Here is an 18726-nt window from a genome sequence, read left to right as displayed (position 1 = left end):
GGGCAGACAGATGGTTCTACTGGACTTGCCTCAGGTGTTGTGTTCTCAGGCCACAGGCTAGCTTCCTTCTTGCCCAAAAAAGGATGAGTGACCAGCCTGGGGCCAGGTATTTTGCGGTGTCCTACCCCACCCAAGTTCTCCAGATGTGGCCCAGCTGAGGCCTGTCGTGGCTACTGATTCATACTTGGTGCAAGGTGGGCTAAGTGGAGATGACTCCTCCCATGCTGCCCCTCCCCCTGCCCCACCCACCAAGAGCATAACCTCTGTAGAAAATGGGTATTGTGATGTTAATCTGGCCTCACAGTCCCTGCCAGGACTAGCTGGAAAAGGAAACCATATTCGTCCAGATCTCCATGAATGAAATAAAATAAGACAATTTTCCAGAAAACTGAGGACAACGTTCTTAAAATGGAACTAGTAAAAAAACAAAGGCCAGATTGTTTATGTGGGATGAGTATTTCTCTGGTGATATATGTGGGCTCCTTATAGGAATGTTAGGCTTCCTGTATGAAAAGTTGGGTCTGTTGAAACCATAGATAAAACAACATGCCTGTGGGTAAGAATGGAATCTCTCCCATAGGAAGGAGCTTATTACTTGTGTTAGCGACTTCCAGTTAGTTCCATGCAAATTTGGAGGATGGTGCTTGATTTTTATTTGGGTAGCAGATGAATTTTCTGTTAGTGTAAAGGTTTAAATGCCTATTTATATTTATGTTGATGTTTGGGTATAGATGAAAATATTGTATATCTGAGAATAAGAAGGCATATGTCTGATTGGATATATATTTGTGAACACATACATGTGAAAGTGTAAGCATGAGGAAGTGTGAATAAAGTAGCCTGGTTTCTGTGTGACTGTGAAGACGTCAGGGTCTGAAACTTTGAACATTCCGCCTGCCTGGAGGGGAGGTGTACCATGCAGACAGGTAAATGTCAAGCAGAGCGTCCAAGCCCATATGGTCTCAGTGTGTTGAAGATGAGCAAAGAAACGACAGCCAGCTGGCTAGGAGACTTCCTGCTCTCATACCCAAGGATTCTGTGTTGAGAATGTCTGGACCTTCAGCCCAATCCACATCATACCCACCTCATGTCAGCCATCAGTTGCTCACTTCCTAGAGCAGAACTCAGACCTAAGCCCCTCTCTCACTGCATTCAAAATTGAGATTGATTCAGGACAGTGAAACATTGATTTTTACACCAAGACTTTGCCTCATTTTTCCCCAGGTGCCACTCAGGAGGTTGGGGATAAGAAAGGGAACTTGCTCATCCCACTCTAATGGCAACTCCCCTGGATCTTCTGCACCAGAACCAGAGGCTCTCAACCTGGGACTTAAACAATTCCAAACCTAGCTCACAGGATCCTCAAAACACAGCATATGAGATTTGTTTTCAAAATGATACATCTAGCTCCTACAATCTGGATTCTGGTAAAGAGAAAGTAACATTTTCCATCTCATGTTTTGTTTCCCAATCAAATCCACCTAGACCATTATTAAAGAGAACTTTAATGTGCTGATTGAGATAATAAGTATAAAGAACTAACTAGATATATAATCAATGCCACTACAAATCAGTAAGGGTGGTGGCCATTTGGAGGAGTGGTCCACCTGGAGGGTAAAGAGGAGAACGTGCTTCTGCCAATGCTCTGCCCTGGGGTCTCAGGACCTGGAGGTCTTGCTGGGTTTGACAGCTTTTGGTGGAGCCCGAGCCCCTGAGGGCCTTTTGGCTGGTGGCCTTGGTAGCCTGCGCTTCAGTGTCTGGAAGCTGAGGTCATAATTGACCAGGTAGCCATCATTGTAGACATACAGCTTGTGATCTAAGGGGCAATAGTTGATGCCCTGTAGTGTTTCCAGCATCTTATCCAGCAGGATGCTCAGCTGGCGCTCCTTCCCAGTAGTGGTATCAAAGGCATAGAAGATCTCCTCTTGACGGGTGCTCAGTGAGCGTAAGGCATACAGTACCCCACAGGCCATGAACGCCCCTGACAGGGCTGGCTTATACTGGCTGGTGCGCCAGGTTTTCTCCACTTCTAAGGTGCTGTCATTGAGGAGACTCACAACCAGGTTTCCCTTGCTCTCCTCAGTGGCATAAAGCACCCACAGCCCCTTCTCATCCCCAGCAAAGTCTAAGTCTTTCCAGGGCACACCGGCATAGGAGAAGCGGTTGTTATAGGTGGCGCCTGGCAAAGGGCGCTGCAGAACCAGGCTGTTGGAGGAGAGGTCCACCTTGGCCATGTCACCTGTGCCGTAGTAGTTAAAGTACATGAAGTTCTTGTACACAGTATTGCCACTGCCATCACCGTAGCCCATCTTCCACTGCTCATAGTTCTTCAGCAGTACCAGGTCATCGTAGGACTTATGCAGCCGGTAGTAGTCGAAGTACCTAGGCCAATCCCCACACCGAATCATTAGGTGACAGCAAGAACAGGGTAACAAATTACTATTAAAAATGGGCAGGCTAGTGTTCTAATTCATAATGGGGGCTTTGGAATCGAACAGAATGGATTTTTTTTTATTTACAATATACTATGATAGAATAAATAATTGTTTTTAAAAAAACCAGTAACAATAGTAATAACATCAGCTGCAACAATGCCTAATAGGCACTGTGCATGCATTATCTCATTTAATTATAATAAAAGCACTGTCAGATAGGCCTGATCCCCACAGATTAGGAGACTGGGTCTCAGAAAGATTAATTGGCTCAAGGTCAATCAACTCATAAGTAAATTCATAAAAAGAAAAACAAAAGGATCTACCTCCTTGATTGTCAAGACTGGGCAAGATAATGCAAATAAAATAATTACTAGAGTATTCATCTCAAAGTAAGCAATCAGCAAGTGGTAGCTATTATGTTTTTTCTTCTTTTTGGATAATCTTCTGTGCCTAGACTTCACTGCCTTGTACCTGCCCTTGAGACAGAGAGACCCTGAAGCAGGACATAGTACTGAAGCTGCATTCGGGGGAGTTATGCTCAGAAGTTCATTTTGGAAAGTCCCTTAAATCATTCTTGACTTACTCATAAGTCTCTTAATATTAAGCAGTATGTCCTGCCTTACCCACAGAGATTTAGAGGATTTAAAAAACAGAAGCACGGGGTCGGCCGAGTGGCGCGATGGTTGAGAACTCGCTTGGGATGCCAGAGGGCCCCAGTTCAGATCCCACATATGAGGGCCAGTGACACTGCCCTCTACAGCTAAGATGCTGAACAACAGCTCAACCTGGAGCTGGGCTGCCGTGAGTCGCCGGCGACGGCGTAGGCTGCAGCCCCTGCTGCAGTGGGTTGCCATGGGCTACCGTGTGTAGCCAGCAGCCAGCGTGAGCGGCCAGCAGCCGCAGTGAGTGGCCATCCAGAAGCCGGCGACTGATCTGCCTTGCCAGGGAAGAGCGCAATGATGGTGCCAACTTGGGCCAGTGAAGCAACGTCCTCCACAACTAGACTGAAGAACAAAACGACAGCAACTTGTCCTTCCCCCAATTCCCCAGCACTGTTCCCATCCCCCAATTCCCCAACTAAAAAAAAAAAATCTTTAAAAAAAACAGAAGCACGTAAACATGTTTCGTGTGCTACAAAATATCTGTAGGAATTAGGGAGCATTATTATCAGTAAAAAGCTCATCTTTCTGAGATGAAATTCAACTGGGGTTTTTCAATGACTGGTTCAACCCACACTTATCCTTCCTTCCCATGACCTCCTACTCAATTGGTTCTATATCACACTTCTTTATGTACTGACTTTAAACTCTCTGTGTGTGAGTTGCGTCCGTCTTCCTAGCCAGACTGCCAGCTTATTGAAGGGCTCATTCCCCTACTCATTGATTCATTTAGCCATTCTTTCCTCTAACAAATATTTATCTGTGCCTACTGTGTGATCTTGTGTGATATTCTCATATATTTAATTACTCTCATTTTACAGCTGGCTAAGAATACATCTGAGATGTTAATTTATTTCTCCAAGGTCACGTAGCTTAAGTGGCAGTACTGAGATTCATACACAGGCCTGTTTGACTCCAAGACTCAAGTTTGGTCAAGTTCATCCTCTGAATTTCTTCTGAGCAGAAGTTAAGATTCTGAGGCCCAGGTGTAGAAGAGTTTGTTCTTGAAATAAAATCAGGCTAGGAATAGCACCAACTCTGGATTACAAGAGGATTAGACCTTTTGGACAGTGAATTTGTGAAGGAAGCTCAGAGCAATCTGGGCCATCTTTAACCCATAAGAAGAGTACCAGCAGGTAACCTGTCAGGCATAGGCTAAGTTTGCCCAGGGGACACCTGAAATAGAAGAAGCAAGGATGGGGCCACAAAGCAACCTATTAGGGTAGGATAGGGAACACTTGGAATGAATCTGGTTGCAGAAGAGAAATCATCCTGGACTCACCTGCCATCTTCACGCAGAGGGGCCACCCAGTAGAGAGAAGAGGCTGGACTGGGTGCCGAGTCTCGGCCCCAGGTACCCGCCTTATAAGAGAAGCCTCTCCAATTAAGCTGCACCACGACAGGTCTGCTGACTTCCTGGAGGCCTCCGTGGGCACAAGAACCTAGAGAAGAAAGCAAGCAAGGTATGTGCTAAGTGTGAAGCACATGACCTACTGGGAGGAAAGTATAATAACCATGTGCATTTGAGTGTATGTCCACGCATCTGAGTGCATACATAAGTGTATAAGCAGGTGTGATTGTATAAGCAGGTATGATTGTGCATGAGTAAAGGTTAGTGTTTATGTCTGATTATGGGTATATTTACATGTGTGTGTATGTGGGTATGCCCATGTGTGAGAATGTACCAATCTTGGTGTGCATCCCGTGGTGATACACCAAACAAGGAAATGGAAGGTTTATTCTACATCAAGATTTTAACTGCCCATCTCTCAGTGTACCATAGGCAACCTTGCGTGCCCAATCCTGTCCTTGGGGAGATGAGATCTTGGGAAGATCTCATCTGAGGCCTCACCTGGGGACTGTGGTGGGTCAAGGTGTATGGAGGCCTCTTCTTTCTCCTTCTGTCTCTCACACTCATGTAACTGGCCTTCCAGGACATCTACCTCCTGGAGGAGAGCATGGAAGCTGCGCTGGTCAGAGTCAGCCAGAAGCTTGAGTGTGAGGCTGGCATTAGCCACCTGTGGAAATGAGAGACCAGAAATGTGGTTCACTGAGTGCTGTTCAGAACTGAACTCAGTCTCCCATTATTTCTCAGCTCAGGGTCTTCTTCAGAAAAAAAGTAATTTTGGGAACAGTCACATTTGAAATTAGATAAAACAGGAGGCTATGAAGGGGAGAGAGATTCTTTCATCCATCCACATACCTGGCTCTGGAGTTGGTAGAGGAGGTCCTTGGCCCCACTAAGTCTTCTCTTAGCCTTAAGCTGGGCCACCAACTCCTGTGCTCCCTCCAGCTCCAGGAGCAGCAGGTTGAAGGCTGGGAGCTGATAGGAAGAAGCCAGGGCAATAGGACTTCCGGACTTCAGGGCACTGCGCATTTCCAGGATCCGGTTCTCCTGATCTTCAATGGCATGTGCATACTCACTGGCCTGGGCATGGGGTGGATGGTCGGGCAGTTCTTCCAAACTGCAACACCTAGGTTCTTCCCATTCATTCACATCCCCCCAACTGTGCCACACCGCCTACAAAATTCTCTCATATCTGCCACCTTTGCTTCCATTAACAGCTCTTGAGGTGAGCATTAGTGTTATCCCTATTTCAAAGCTGAGGGCACTAGTACCCTTTTCACCACAGGAAAAATACTAACTCTGTCTCCTGCATCACCCAGAGCCTCTCTTTCCTTTTCTGGTTAAAGCCACACACTCTCAGGAGTGGTATAGTGAGTAAATAAATGGACAGACTTCCAGCTTCCAGTCTGGCCCCATCCCATCAACCTTCCCCAGGAGCGACACTAGTGACTATTACAAAAAGCAAGTGCCCACATCACACTGCTCATGCAACCTTTCTGTTCACTCATCCTTACTTAACAGCAGCAATTCCAAGCTCACCAGCCTGGCCTACAAATCTCTCCATATAAATCTCTCCATTTTAACTCTTCCTCAAACTCTTTCCTGCCTCTTTTGCACTGGTCATCCCACTTCCGAGCCTTTTCTTGTTCTATACCCTCTTCCCATCTCCCAGTGAATCCATAAACATTAATTCACCCATTCATGTAGGAAGCACTCCCTACATAAGCGTCTCTGTATTGTTACTATCATTGGGATCCCAAACCAGTACCTAATTTTCCCTTCATACTAAAGAATCACCTCAAAGAAGAGGGCTATGCTTCCTTCAGCTTCTTCTCTACTGCTGGGACCCATCCCCAAGCTGGGTCCAGGAGAGGCTGTGCCTGTGCTCCTCCCGGCCCCAGCCCCAGGCCCAGCACTCACCCTGGACAGCTCCTGCTCATACGTGCCCATAAGCTCCTGGGCTATACTCTGTAGCTGTTCCAGCTGCTGCAGGTAGACGGGGCTGTCGGGCAGGTGAGCCACACAATGGCATTTGCTATCTTTATCCCTGGAATCTGGCACACCTTTTGTCAGCTGCAAAAGCATGGTTACAGGCACATTAAGCATATATATTGGGGCACAATGTGCTGTTTAGCAACATGAGGCAGAAGAAGAGCCTGACCCTGCTCTGGTGTGCCTGAGAACAGCTTTGCCTGCACAGGAGGTTGTTCTTGACTGGCTGGGCGTCCTCCTGTCATGGGTTTTAGTGACCCTTTCTTTGACTTCCCAGAACTGAAGCCACAGCCCCCTTCCAGCTCTTACTGGTAGGGCCACCCTTGCCCTGCCTCGTGTACTGGCTGGATCTGGCTGCAATTCACATAACTGGAAGCAGGCTTTCCCTTGATGCTCTGTGGGAGAGAGGAAAGACGGAAAGACGCTCTGAAGAGAAGCGTCAAGGGACCAGCTCAGGGGCTGTGGTTCTCTGCAGCACCCCCAGCAGTGAGATTTAGTAGATTCCCACAGCTTCACTTTGTCTTAAAGACAGCAGGAACAGAGAGTTTTAAATCATCAAAGAAAGAATATTAACAGCAACATGGAGCACCAGAGTCTGGACTGATATTCAGCATTCACAAGAACAAGGTAGGACTTGTCATCCACATTTATAATGGAAAAAAAAAGGAGTTTCTGAGAATGAAAAATATATATATACTTCACTAAGTCACATGATTAATGAGTGAGCAAGCTGAAAGCTGCCCACAGGTCTCATGGTTGTGCTAGATCCTGTGCTTTTATTCCTAAGGCAGCAACAGAGCTCCAAGTTATGTTGGGGTGGGTATGTGATGCAGACCCACAGCACGAAGGTAGGAGGCAGCTGCCTCGCCGCAGCTAAATAGAGCAAGGGGAGAAAGGTTCTATGACGCCACCCACACGCCACACCAGCGCTCCTGACTTGTCAGCCAGGAGCGCACCTGGGAGGATTGGGTGGGAGACGAAGAAAGAAAGAAAGAAAGAGTGGACCTGGGAACGGGAGGTCCACTCAGTGCTGATGGCAGCGAGTGGCCTCGTTTATTATTTGTACACAGCCTTTATAGCAAAAGTAACTTTCCTTAGGTAGGGGGTTTTGGGACCTTGAGGGAGTAGTTCCCTCCTCTCAGGGAACAGTACCCTTGGAAGCAATCTTTCCGAAGTGAAACAGAACAAAGTATAACAAGTAGAAACTGTTAACAGGATGGCCTTCCATTCTGTAACTTTTAAGGTTGTCTGTGCTGTTGGCTGCTCTTCTTCCGGGGCACAGTGGAGATGAGTCAGGGGCACAGTGGAGATGCGATCTTCCCTGCAACCTTCCCACGCTGCTCCCCACAGCCTAAGAGCCCGTCATCTTGCCAGCTGTCAGGCTTAACCCTTCCTGCAGCTCTGGTCTGTGACTTTGAAGCTGCTCTCGTGCTGCTCACCCTAACATGGAGGCCTGTATCCTGCCAGCTTACAGCCTCAATGTCCCTGGCTGATCCCAGCCGGCTCCCCACAGTTCTAAGGGTAAGAGCTGCATAATTTGGGATCTTCTCACCTTTACCTATCATCTTACTTATAAATCCGCTGATTCTAGAGCCAGAACGCCTGAGTTCTACTTCTGGCTCAGTGAAAATGGGCAAATTACTTAACCTCTCTGTGTCCAATGTCCTTGTGTGTAAATGAGGGTGCCTGTGTTTTCTTTTAAGAATTATAAATATATGTAGAGTTTAATTTGTAAAGACTCTTACTAGCTTATGGTTGTTATATTTAGTTATTAGCCTATTATTATGATCCCTTTTGTCCACCACTCCACTCCCACTTTGAGCTGGATGAGCCAGTACTGGATCAATGGCTCCTTCCCAAGTTGTTGATTAGGACTGTGGCACCAGCTGGAGTTTCTTTACAGAATCTTCAAGAATTAAGATGTGGCCCCTGTCCTTCTCTGAATAGTCCCACACATAGCTTCTGTGGCCCTGGTAGTTAATCTGGTTGCGTCTTCAGCCTATAACCCCAGCCCAGTAGTTTAACTTTGGGGGAAACTGAAGCAGAGGTCACATGCCTACAACACCTGGCTTCCCTTAGTTCCAGCATCCTTAGCACAGGGAAAGGGTGTCAGACTTCTGTAGAAAACAAGACCTCACAAAGAGCAGCTAGACAACGCAGAATACCTCCCTCTCTCACCTTCATCCTTGTTTCCCTCTCTCACCCTATGCGCACCCAAGCCCGGGGATCATCAGAGCAGGCAAAGTACCCCATTCTCCCCCATGTGTCCCTCTCCACCTTCACTCTCTCCCTGAACCTGGGGGTTCTGGAAAAGGATCAGGGCAGTGAGGGAAGCCAGTCCAAAGGACAGAGCCATCTCCCTCCCTGTATGTGATCCCCCCACCCTCCGCCTGTACCTGAGGCTGTCCTGGGAATACCAGAGGCAGCAGCAGTAGAGTGGTCAGGAAGGCTGGAATGGGTTGCATCTTGCATCAGCTGTAGGATGAACTAAAACCTCTGAGTTTCCTCATGTTTTTATCTCCAGTCCAAGTGAATAGTCTTAGCAGGAGGGGCACAGATTTCGACATCTGAAAGGTCTGAGAGGGTGTGGAGAGAGTATGGGAGTAGAGGTTAGGAGAGAATTGTTGCGACAGACTGGAGCCTCCAGAGATGGGTTGGCAGTAAGTTTCTCACTACAAACAGGGTCTTTCTTGTCCATCCCCAAGCTGAGGTCTGCCCTTGTCCTGCTGGGCCCCCCTGTCCAAACAGATTAAGGCAAACCTGAGACACCCTGTGGGGGCCTTGGAATGGGTCCCTTTCAGGAGGGATTATGGTCTTTCCCTCAGCTTTGGGGGAGGGAAGGAAATTCAACCCTACCTGCTCCATCTCAGGGACAGAAGCCATTAACTTAACCACGCAACTTTGGATAAGGGCCAAGGTGTATGTCTGGGGGTGATGGGAGGGGGGCAGTGCTTTAGCAACTCTACTGGCCTGCTCCGTTATGGTCCCTGCCTCAACCCTAGGAATGCGTCTCTTCCACTGTTCTAGGCTCTCTAAACATTTCCATCAACCCACTATTCAAATGTAGCCCCCAGTTCAAGCCTTTGATGCCAGCAGCCTCCACTGTCTATCCTTCAGAAAAGCTCCCTCCCAGTATCTTCAAACCAGCCATCGGAACCTGTTGAACCTCCAGTCCTCTGGGCTCTTGAATGGGGTACCTCTACAGAAAAGGAAGAGTCTTGAGTCTTGGATAAAGAGTCTCAATTCAGTGTCCCTTGTTGGCCACCTTAAATTACTCTGTCCTCTTCTGCTGTGTCTCTTGAGTACATCTTAGGCAGCGACAAGCCTCACACCCACCCAAACACCAAGGGGGATATCAAATTCCCTGTGAAGCGTGTGTTACCCCCTACCCCATTTCCCCACAGAGGAATTTGGTATCGGTAGCTCTGAGATCTGTATCCTTTGTTACTTCCCTACTTCGCACTGCACCCCACACTTCAGCTATTATGGGCACTTAGGATAAAGACCCTCTGCTTTCTCCTCCCATCCTATAGAGTCCTTTGCCCAGCACATAATACCTAGTGGAGAAAGGCATTTGAAGCCTCCACTTCTTCTTCTAGAGAAAGGGTCCAAGAGCTTAGGTGACGCTATGACTCCAAGAAGACATGCCCGAAACTCTGTTGCACAACCCTTGATGAGAGGGTTTTATCTTCATCTTGCTTTACAGATTTTCACCCTCTGAATGACTGCCAAGGCCAGGAAGCCACTGTCCATCAACCCTTCTGGCCTGGCCTTGCTATACCCATGGAATCCAGAGGAGCCACAGAGGCTAGGGAGGTAACAAAGCAATGAGTTGGAAAAACTAAGCTGCATGGAGCAGGAAACCTAGCCAGAATCGGTGTCCAGGTGGGCATTACTAGCACTTTAGGCAGGGAGGCACAGGGGAAAGGACGGGTGGAAGAACAGATAGCGCATGAAGCATGAACTAGTGCTGGAGCCCTCTTCCTATTATTTACCAGCTGCAACTAGTGAGTGGTACGAGTTGGAAAAGCAGGAGAAGACTCAGCACCTGAGCTAAATGGGGAAATAGCTTATGGAGGTATTCCTTCCCAGAGCCAACAGTTCTCCCAACATTTAGGTATTAATCACCCAGGTCAGAAATCATGTCAGTTGTGTGAGCTGTGTAATCACATTGTGCCCTTCATTTCCCCAACCTCTTCCGTCTTCATCCCTTCAGGAAACGTGGAGTTCCTGCTTAGTATCACACAGTGTGCATAAGGCCCCATTCAGAGCTGCCTTTCACTAATCTGGTTCTGGCTGGGCAGAGTGTTGGAGAAAGATAACATCCTGATCCCCAGGCTGCATTCTGGGACTCCCTGTCTGTCATGGTCCAGGCCCAGTTTCTTCTCTATGTGTATGATGCATCTATGGAGATCAATACAGAATTAGAAAGAACAGGAATATCCAAGGCATGGTAGATCTAGGCAGGGAGAGTTCAGTTCAATGTGCATTCTGCCCCCATAAGGGGAATAGGACTGGGGTGCGCATAGCGCCATTTATTGGCAGATGATGGAGATGTCTTGGTCAGCGCTCGGCCCAGATGGATCCTGCAACACTGCTTGGACACCTGAGACCACACACTCGAGAAAATAAGGTCCTCACTCATTTCCACTGCAGGCCCTCTCAAGATCCACATCCCTCACTGCCCCTGCCTAGCAGAGCCGAAGCAAGTGTCTGAGCCTCCGAGCAACCTGCTGGGTTCACACTCCGTAGGCCACAGGACTAAGAGCAGGGGGCATCACTATGTAAAGGAGGATGTGGGTATTGCTGGGCACTGTGTGGTGGCCAAAACAGTGAGCCAGGAAGGAGAAGAGGGCAGGTGTGTAAAAGAGAGTGATGACACTTGCATGGGCCCCACAGGTACCCAGGGCCTTCTGGTGGGCACCATGGGATGGCAGACAATAGACAGCATGAAGAATGAGAGCACAGGAAGCACCTTGAGCCCTAGGTCCAGGGCTGGAGAGAGCAGAATGGTGGCCAGTCCCTACCAGGTGATAAGGTGTGTGTCTCCACATGCCAGGCAAGCCACACCCATGTGTTCACAGTAGGTGTGGGGCAGTGCCTGCTGCCCACAGTAAGGCAGTCTCTGGAGCAGGGCCACAAAGGGTACCATGACACAGACACCATGGGTCACAGTGGCTGTGGCCACTATGCCTACTACGTGCTGGGCCAGCAATGCGCCATAGTGCAGAGGCTGGCAGATGGCCACACAGCAGCCCACAACGATGACCAGCAGCACTGAGGAGTCAGCAATGAAGGGCACATGGGTGACAAAGAGATAAATGAGGCAAGCCCCAAAGGAGAGCTCACCTGACAGACCCCAAAGCACAGCCAGAGCTTTGGACACTGTGGATGTGGCCAGAACCAAGTCAGTGGCTGCCAGAAGCCCCAGCAGCTGGTACATGGGTGCCCGGAGTGTCTTGTCAGCTGCCACCAAGCCCCAGTAGAAGGGCACTCCCTGCCAAAGCTGCCATGTACGACAGGCACATACGCACAGAAACCCAGGCATGCAAGGCCTCCTGTCCCAGTACCCCCAGGCCCAGGTCCAGAGATGAGTGTAGTCTGGTTGAGAGTAAGCCATACAGAGTCCAGCTCCATCTCATGGTCCCACCTGGCTCTGTCCCTGCAGAGTATAACTGGAGCCTGTGAGAGACAATCAACAGTTCTACAGAGATTTTCGAGGGGCAGTGGTGGGGGTTGGGGCTTAGGACGCACAGCATTTACTGAGAGCCATCTTTGTGTCAGGCACTGTTCTGAGAATTTGGCATATGGTGACCTATGGATTCCCTAACCATTTATGGTTTGTTAATGTTTCCATAGGATGGATCAAGGAATTTGGTTCCTGTGAGGTTAACAGCCTTACTCAAAGTCACGCATCTGGGAAATAGAACTAGGAATTGTATCAACACTCATCTGACTAAATACCATACTCATCTGACAGTCTTCTCTGGATGGAATGTCTCCTCACCAGCCCAGGCACATGGAGACATTGGAGTGTGCTTTTCCGGATCACCTGTCTCAGAGGATATCAGCTGTGTTATCTATGCCTAATTCCTCCAACTGCGGTATAGCCTTTGTGCTCCCCCCACCCTCGGGGAGAGGTTAAGTCAGAGGAAAGAAATACGCAATGGCTATTTTCCACTCCATTCACTGACAGATGCTCAGACAAAGTTCCTCTTCCAAGATCCTGTTTTCCAGAGGTCACTTTATTAGCTTAGACCCACTTTCTTGAACATCACATTCCTCTCAGAATGTCCACTACTTTTTCCCAGCTGCCCGTTCGTTGCCTTTGACATCCCTCCTCTGGCTTTGACGCACCATAGCTCTGTGGACCTGGGACGTGGAACTTAATTCCTTCTTTGACCAGTGTAGACATTGATCCCCTGACTCAGCATTGGGGTTCGTCTTTCCTGAGTTTTTTGTGCATGGGGAGGCCCTTTGGGTTGTACAGAACTTGGTCTGGGAAAGTTCTCAACCCACTGAGGACAGAGCAGAGCATCAGGTGGGGCTCCAGTAGAAAGGAAGGGGGTCAGATGTCATAATAACAGTGCCAACTGGCCATCAGGTTAAAATGGTGGGGGCAGGACAATTTTACTTATCTGGGTTTAAGGGGGTAAAATACAGCATAAAAGAAGGCTTTCCATGATGCACCTAAAGACCACAGTTATCACCTTGAACTTCATGAGATACAGCCTCTGGTACCGTAACCTGGTCCTGGGAGCTGAGAAACCTGGAGCAGGTGAGCAAAGATAGTGAGTCTGGCCCTGAGTGAAGCTATCAAGCTTCCCACAGTCTGTGTCTGCCCAGCCTTTCCGGCAGCACTGCCTCCTGGGCCTTTTCTCACAGCCACACATTTTGAGTCATACAGAGTAGAGTCAGGGGTAAACCAGGGTAGACCTGTCTACATGGAAGTCTTGTTGGTTTAGAAACTAGAGCTTCTTCCTTGCAGGCTAAGGCTTCACCGAGTCCTGCCTCACCCACAATGGGGACTCTGTGAGCTCCTATGAACCCTGGGACCTCCTGCCAGGACGAGCAGGGCAGGCTCAGCCTTTACAAAAGAAGGAGGATGTCAAATCTGAGCCTGAGAACATCTCCCAAAACCACAGGGTAAGCACAACCTGTACCCAGGCAGCGGCCCCATAAGAAAGTCCTGGGCTCAGAGTGTGGGCGGTATCCGCACATTTCCTTTTGGCAAAACTCCAGGGACAATTCCCCTCTTTCCCCCATCTTCACAGCCCACGTTTCTGCTCCTTCTATTTGCTCCCATCAGCGAAGTAACAGGGAGGAGGAGGAAGCCAGGGACCCACTTCCCACCCTCCAGCCCCAGCATCTGTTTGGTTCTTTGCTGGCACAGCCCCGCACCATTCTCATCTTCTACTTGCCAGATCTGCTCTCCTTGCCTGCCCAGTCTCTCACCTCATCTCCAGGCCCAACACAGCTCAGCTTCCTCTGAAGGTCAGGAGTTCAGCAAGGGACACGTTGAGGGAGAAGGAAGGTAGAATTTCCACTCTCCCTGAGCTCCCAGGCACAGGACTGCCTGAGCTGTGGCTTGGAGTCCTGGAGTGTCTCCTTGGTGGCTATGTACTGCAAAGGCATCACATTCTCCTGTGGCCCTTTCTATGATCAGGAAACCAATGTACAGAAAGGATAAAGTCACAGAGAGCTGGATCAGGAAAAAGATCTCCTGGATCCCAGTCCAGGACGTTTCCCCTCCTGGAATTTTTGCCTTGTTCAATTGACTACAATTTTCTTCTTGGTAGGAGAGGCCACCTTAGCCACTCACACAGATTCTGCAGCTTTACTTGCCCCAGGATTTCTACTCTCACTCTGAGGGAGCCTTGTTCTGGCTTCATTCACACGTGTACTCCTTCCTGGCATGAGACTTTGGGGCCACTGGGGGTACACAGACCTGCATGAACCAGGTGCAGACTGAGACTTGTCTCCCACCATCTGCTGCTTCCTCTTGGGGTCCAAGCCAGAGCTTGTCACCTACCTCTTCTTTTTCTGTTGATCTTTCTCAGAAGGCCTCTGGTTCCTCAGAGCCATTCTACTCAGAGTGGCTCACATAATGTCCTGCCTAAGGGACTTAAGGGACAAAGTATTTCCTCCAGGAAAGAGTAGAACATCAAAGAACATATTAAATGCATCTAGAAGCATTAAGGGGAAAAGAAGGCATAGTGAAAAGAGGCCAAGAAATAACTCAGACAACAGTCTAAGTTTGTTATGTGATTTGGAGTGAATTGATTACTTTGTAGTTTGGTTTAACAAAAAAGTTGGTTCCCCACCCTGATTTTGAAGGAGGAGGGAGTGAGAAGAAAACATGGTATGATGTTACATTTTTCTTGTTTTCATTTATTCCCATTTCAACACAGTGGTTAAGATCTAGAGTGGGCTCTCAGGCCAGAATAATGAGGTTGAAATCCTACTTTTGCCACATATAAACCGTATGACTTTGGACAAAATACTAAATCTCTCTATGCCTCATTTTCCTTATCTCTAAATTGGGAATAGCAATAAATGCACCTATTTTACAGTAATATTGTAAGGATACATAAAATAATCTATGTAAAGCAATTACATAGGGTACAACAGTGCCTGAAGCACAGTAAATGCCCAACACATGTTAAACAGTAGTATTATCCTTAGCACTTTTATTACTCCTGGAACCCATTCCTCTCCAGTCCTTGTCTATTGTAGTCTTAGTTCTCAACTTCATAATCTGATTTTTAAAATCCTTTTTATATCTTTAAAAAAAAACATGATGAGTTGGGGATGGAACTATGTGAAAGCAGAATGGCCTTGGGTTTGAAAAAAATTGGCTAACAGGCAGGCTGAAAGAGTCAGATTTAATCTGATTAGACCAAAGAAAGAACTTTTTGGCAACAGACCCAAGAAAAGTAGGTTGCATACAAGACTGTTTCTAAATAAAATGGGGAATTTGGTGGCATTGTCTTCTAGTCCTTACTCTCAATATCCAACCTCCGCCTTTCCATATTATTCTGCCCCAAGGATGGCGTGAGAGAGAGGAATGAGTGGTGACACCTTAGCCCCAGCTCTCCAACTTAGCCGTCACACTGGCCCTCCACTACATGCTCTCCTTTGTACTCCAAAGTTGTTCTCTAAAATAGGCCTGAACAATTGATCTTCATCAGGACAAAGAAGCTTCCTGGAGGAGCTCCGTGAGGATGGGACCCTTAAGCAGGACTTTCAGTGACTGGCTTAATATGGAATAAATTCAGGTAAAGGATAAAGAGACCTTTACGAGGAGCCCTCAAACTTTACCTAGGGTGTGACTGATCTTGGCTGATGAATTCCTGCTGTTGATGGGACAGAGCCTCTCACCTTGCTGCTGTGGAGGCGGGATTAACAATGAGGAATGGGCATCCAGCCTCTATCTACCCGATGCTATTTCTGTCTATACCACTCTAGTTGGTCTATTCATCAGTCAGTGCACCGGGACCTAAGAGATCTAAAGATGCTCCTGTGGTAAGCCGGGAGAGAGCAGGCGTGGATGAGAAGGATTTATGGGTCTCTTCTCTGAGTCCCTCAGGGGGGCACGGACCCTGAACCTTTAGAACCTGCTAGTTGCCACTATGAACTGTTAATGAGGAATAGCAGAGGTCTGTGATCATCTCTGCTGAGTTTCCTGGTCCCCAGGTTTCTATGCCTGGCACACTGAGGACCTGGGAAAAGGTGGAGACTGAGCAGAGAGGTCTCTGTAGAACCACTAGATGTGGCAGCAGCAAATTCAGATGGAGACGTGCTTCACTTTAAGGACAAACCCAGTTGCTGTCTAGAAACAGACAGCCATCATTATTTAGTATTGTCTCCGCTTTTTAGCCTTATAAAGAAAAGAACTCAGTGGGAAAAACCTGGGCTTTTGAATCAAGCAGACCTGGGTTTGAGTAAGGCTCCTTTACTGCATAGCCTTGAGCAAGTTCCTTAACTCTTATGACTTTAGTTTTTCCATTTGTAGGATGAGGATTAGAGTATCTTCCCAAAAAGGTGGTTGTGAAGATAAGAGTAACATGCACAAAGCACCTGCCTAGCAGAGTACCTTAAGCTAAGGAGAAGTAACACAATATTACTCAAGATTGTGTGACTTGGAAAAAGTCAGCTTGAGGACAAACTCTGGCTATTTGGGCCCATATCGGGTAGCTACTGGACCCTAATAATAGACATCGTTTCACAACATCACCCTTCCCTCAAAAAAATGTGCTTCCTTCCACTTAGAGGTATTTAATAGAATGTGGTAATAGCAGATATTTCACAATATGTCGCACACCACTTATATTTGTTTTTAGACCTAGTTTAAATAACATTTTTTTTAGTTTAAACTATCATAAGATGAATTCATAATATTCCCCAAAAAATGATTTTACGATTATAATCGTGTGTTCTTGATATTCCAGAATAGTCCAATAACCCATTTTTCTTGTGTGTGTGTGTGTGTGTGTGTGTGTGAGAGAGAGAGAGAGAGAGAGAGAGAGAGAGAGAGAGAGAGAGAGAGAAAACATTATAACCTAGAGTGTGTGGAAGCAGTTATTGAGATACGGCCCAGAGACCATAAACAACAAGCTCACTGTGCAGATATGATCATTTATTCCTGGGGGTTCTGAATGAGGAGCCCCACCTGCGCTACTCTTTGAGGGAGCACCCCCCCTAAGCAGGTTGCCCTTTTTCCAATTGCAACATAATTTTACATATTTCAAAACGAGCTAATAAAATGGAAGTCCAACACAAAAATACACAAAAATAAAGCTGACAAAGTATTTTTCTTTGCAATTTGATGAATGTACAGATATTGCTGGCAAGGTAGCTATTTCATTATATGTGTGATTTGAACATGACAGTCATGTGAAGGAAGAATTATTCTTTCAATGCTTTTGCTCACAAACCCAACTGGTTCTCAACTGTATATAAAACTATGAAGGATACAATATCAACAAATGTAGTTTAGAGTTTAAGTTTGGTGTAGAAGTATGTTCTGATGGAACAGAGATAGGTACAGATAAACACTGCAGTAGCTAGCAAGAGTAAGGAGCTTATTGGAGGGGTGTAAATGTCTAACTATTACATTGTTTTGTACACCTGAAACTAATTATATATATATATATATATATATATATATATATATATATATATAAAATAAACTAACATACATCCTAATATCAAAAAAATAAACATTAAAAAGATTAAGGAGCTTACATTAGGTTGTAAATCAAAAGGCTTGCTATGAAAAATAAAAGTCAGCTAAATTGAATAATGTGTTTAGTGCTATAATGGGGAATTGTAAGTAAGAATGGGGAATTGTATAAAATTTAATGTGTTAAATTCAAGGTTATCCTTTTTATTGTATGATAGCATAGAAGCTGATCAAAAACCAAGAGTCTTTGCCCAATGAGGAATGATGGTCATCGTGAGGAAAAGTGCTGAGGTGTTCGAACTATGGAACCTCTTTGGCCCCACTGCTTGAGGATGTAAGTCGGACAGCCAGATTCTTATTTGTCTATATTTGGTATTCTTAATACTTTCATGCAACATAATTTTCAATAGTGGAAAAGTTTTAGAAGTAAATATAAAAGTTAGAAGTTTGGGAGATCAGCGTTACTACAGACCATTATGACATACTCCATATAATAATAATTGTAATAAAATAACTGATAAGCTATACATTATGTATCTGTAAAAATTATCACTGAACACCTTAAAGATTTAATAGAATGTTATGAATTTTATTTTCCATCGAAACAAAATTTACACATAAAAAAATTCAAGCATTCAGACTATTTCCTTCACTGAAATATCATTGAAATTGAACTATAAATGTATAAAATAAATCATTGGAACTGGGTCCTAATGATGCATGAAGATAAATAATAAAAATACAGCACTGCTTGCCTAATTTTGAATACAAGATAAAAATAAATGTCCTTAAAATGATGAAGTTACTTTAAAATCATTCCTGTTAGTAGAGCTTTATGAGACAGGTTCCCCTACTCACTACTCACACTAGGAAAGCAAAACCTAACCAAACAAAACGCACAAAAAATTGTCACGGTTTGACAACTGGACAAAATATGTGCAGCCAGCCTCCTCAGGAAGAGCCTTTGGCAGGTGGGGCAGCGAGAGCAAGTACAGAACGTGGGATTAGTTATTCGCTTTCAAATGCCAACAATAGCATCAAGTATGAGACAGTAGAAAACCTTATAAATCATTGCCTACAAATAACATTGTCATCAACCCAACCTGT

General features: G+C 46.3%; 1 protein-coding gene across 1 annotated transcript; it reads right to left on the bottom strand.

Annotated features, from left to right (window-relative positions):
* Positions 1 to 1537: 1537 nt before the first annotated feature.
* On the bottom strand, positions 1538 to 4795 carry LOC109396498 (olfactomedin-4-like). The gene is made up of 3 exons (XM_019668358.1): positions 4780 to 4795; positions 4377 to 4536; positions 1538 to 2382 (listed from the first exon to the last, which is right to left on the bottom strand). Exons 1-3 carry the CDS (start codon positions 4793 to 4795, stop codon positions 1659 to 1661), a joined length of 900 nt encoding a protein of 299 aa, XP_019523903.1. The 3' UTR covers positions 1538 to 1658.
* Positions 4796 to 18726: the final 13931 nt, after the last annotated feature.

Source organism: Hipposideros armiger, unplaced genomic scaffold, assembly GCF_001890085.2.
Source record: "Hipposideros armiger isolate ML-2016 unplaced genomic scaffold, ASM189008v1 scaffold_525, whole genome shotgun sequence".
Lineage (NCBI taxonomy): Eukaryota > Metazoa > Chordata > Mammalia > Chiroptera > Hipposideridae > Hipposideros > Hipposideros armiger.
This window is presented reverse-complemented; position numbering and strand designations above follow the sequence as displayed.

Excerpts from the sequence above, each read along its gene's own strand:
- LOC109396498 (XM_019668358.1), bottom strand. Across the intron at positions 2,383-4,376 it reads CCTCTGCGTGAAGATGGCAG|GTACTTCGACTACTACCGGC; the intron begins GTGAGTCCAGGA and ends GGATTGGCCTAG.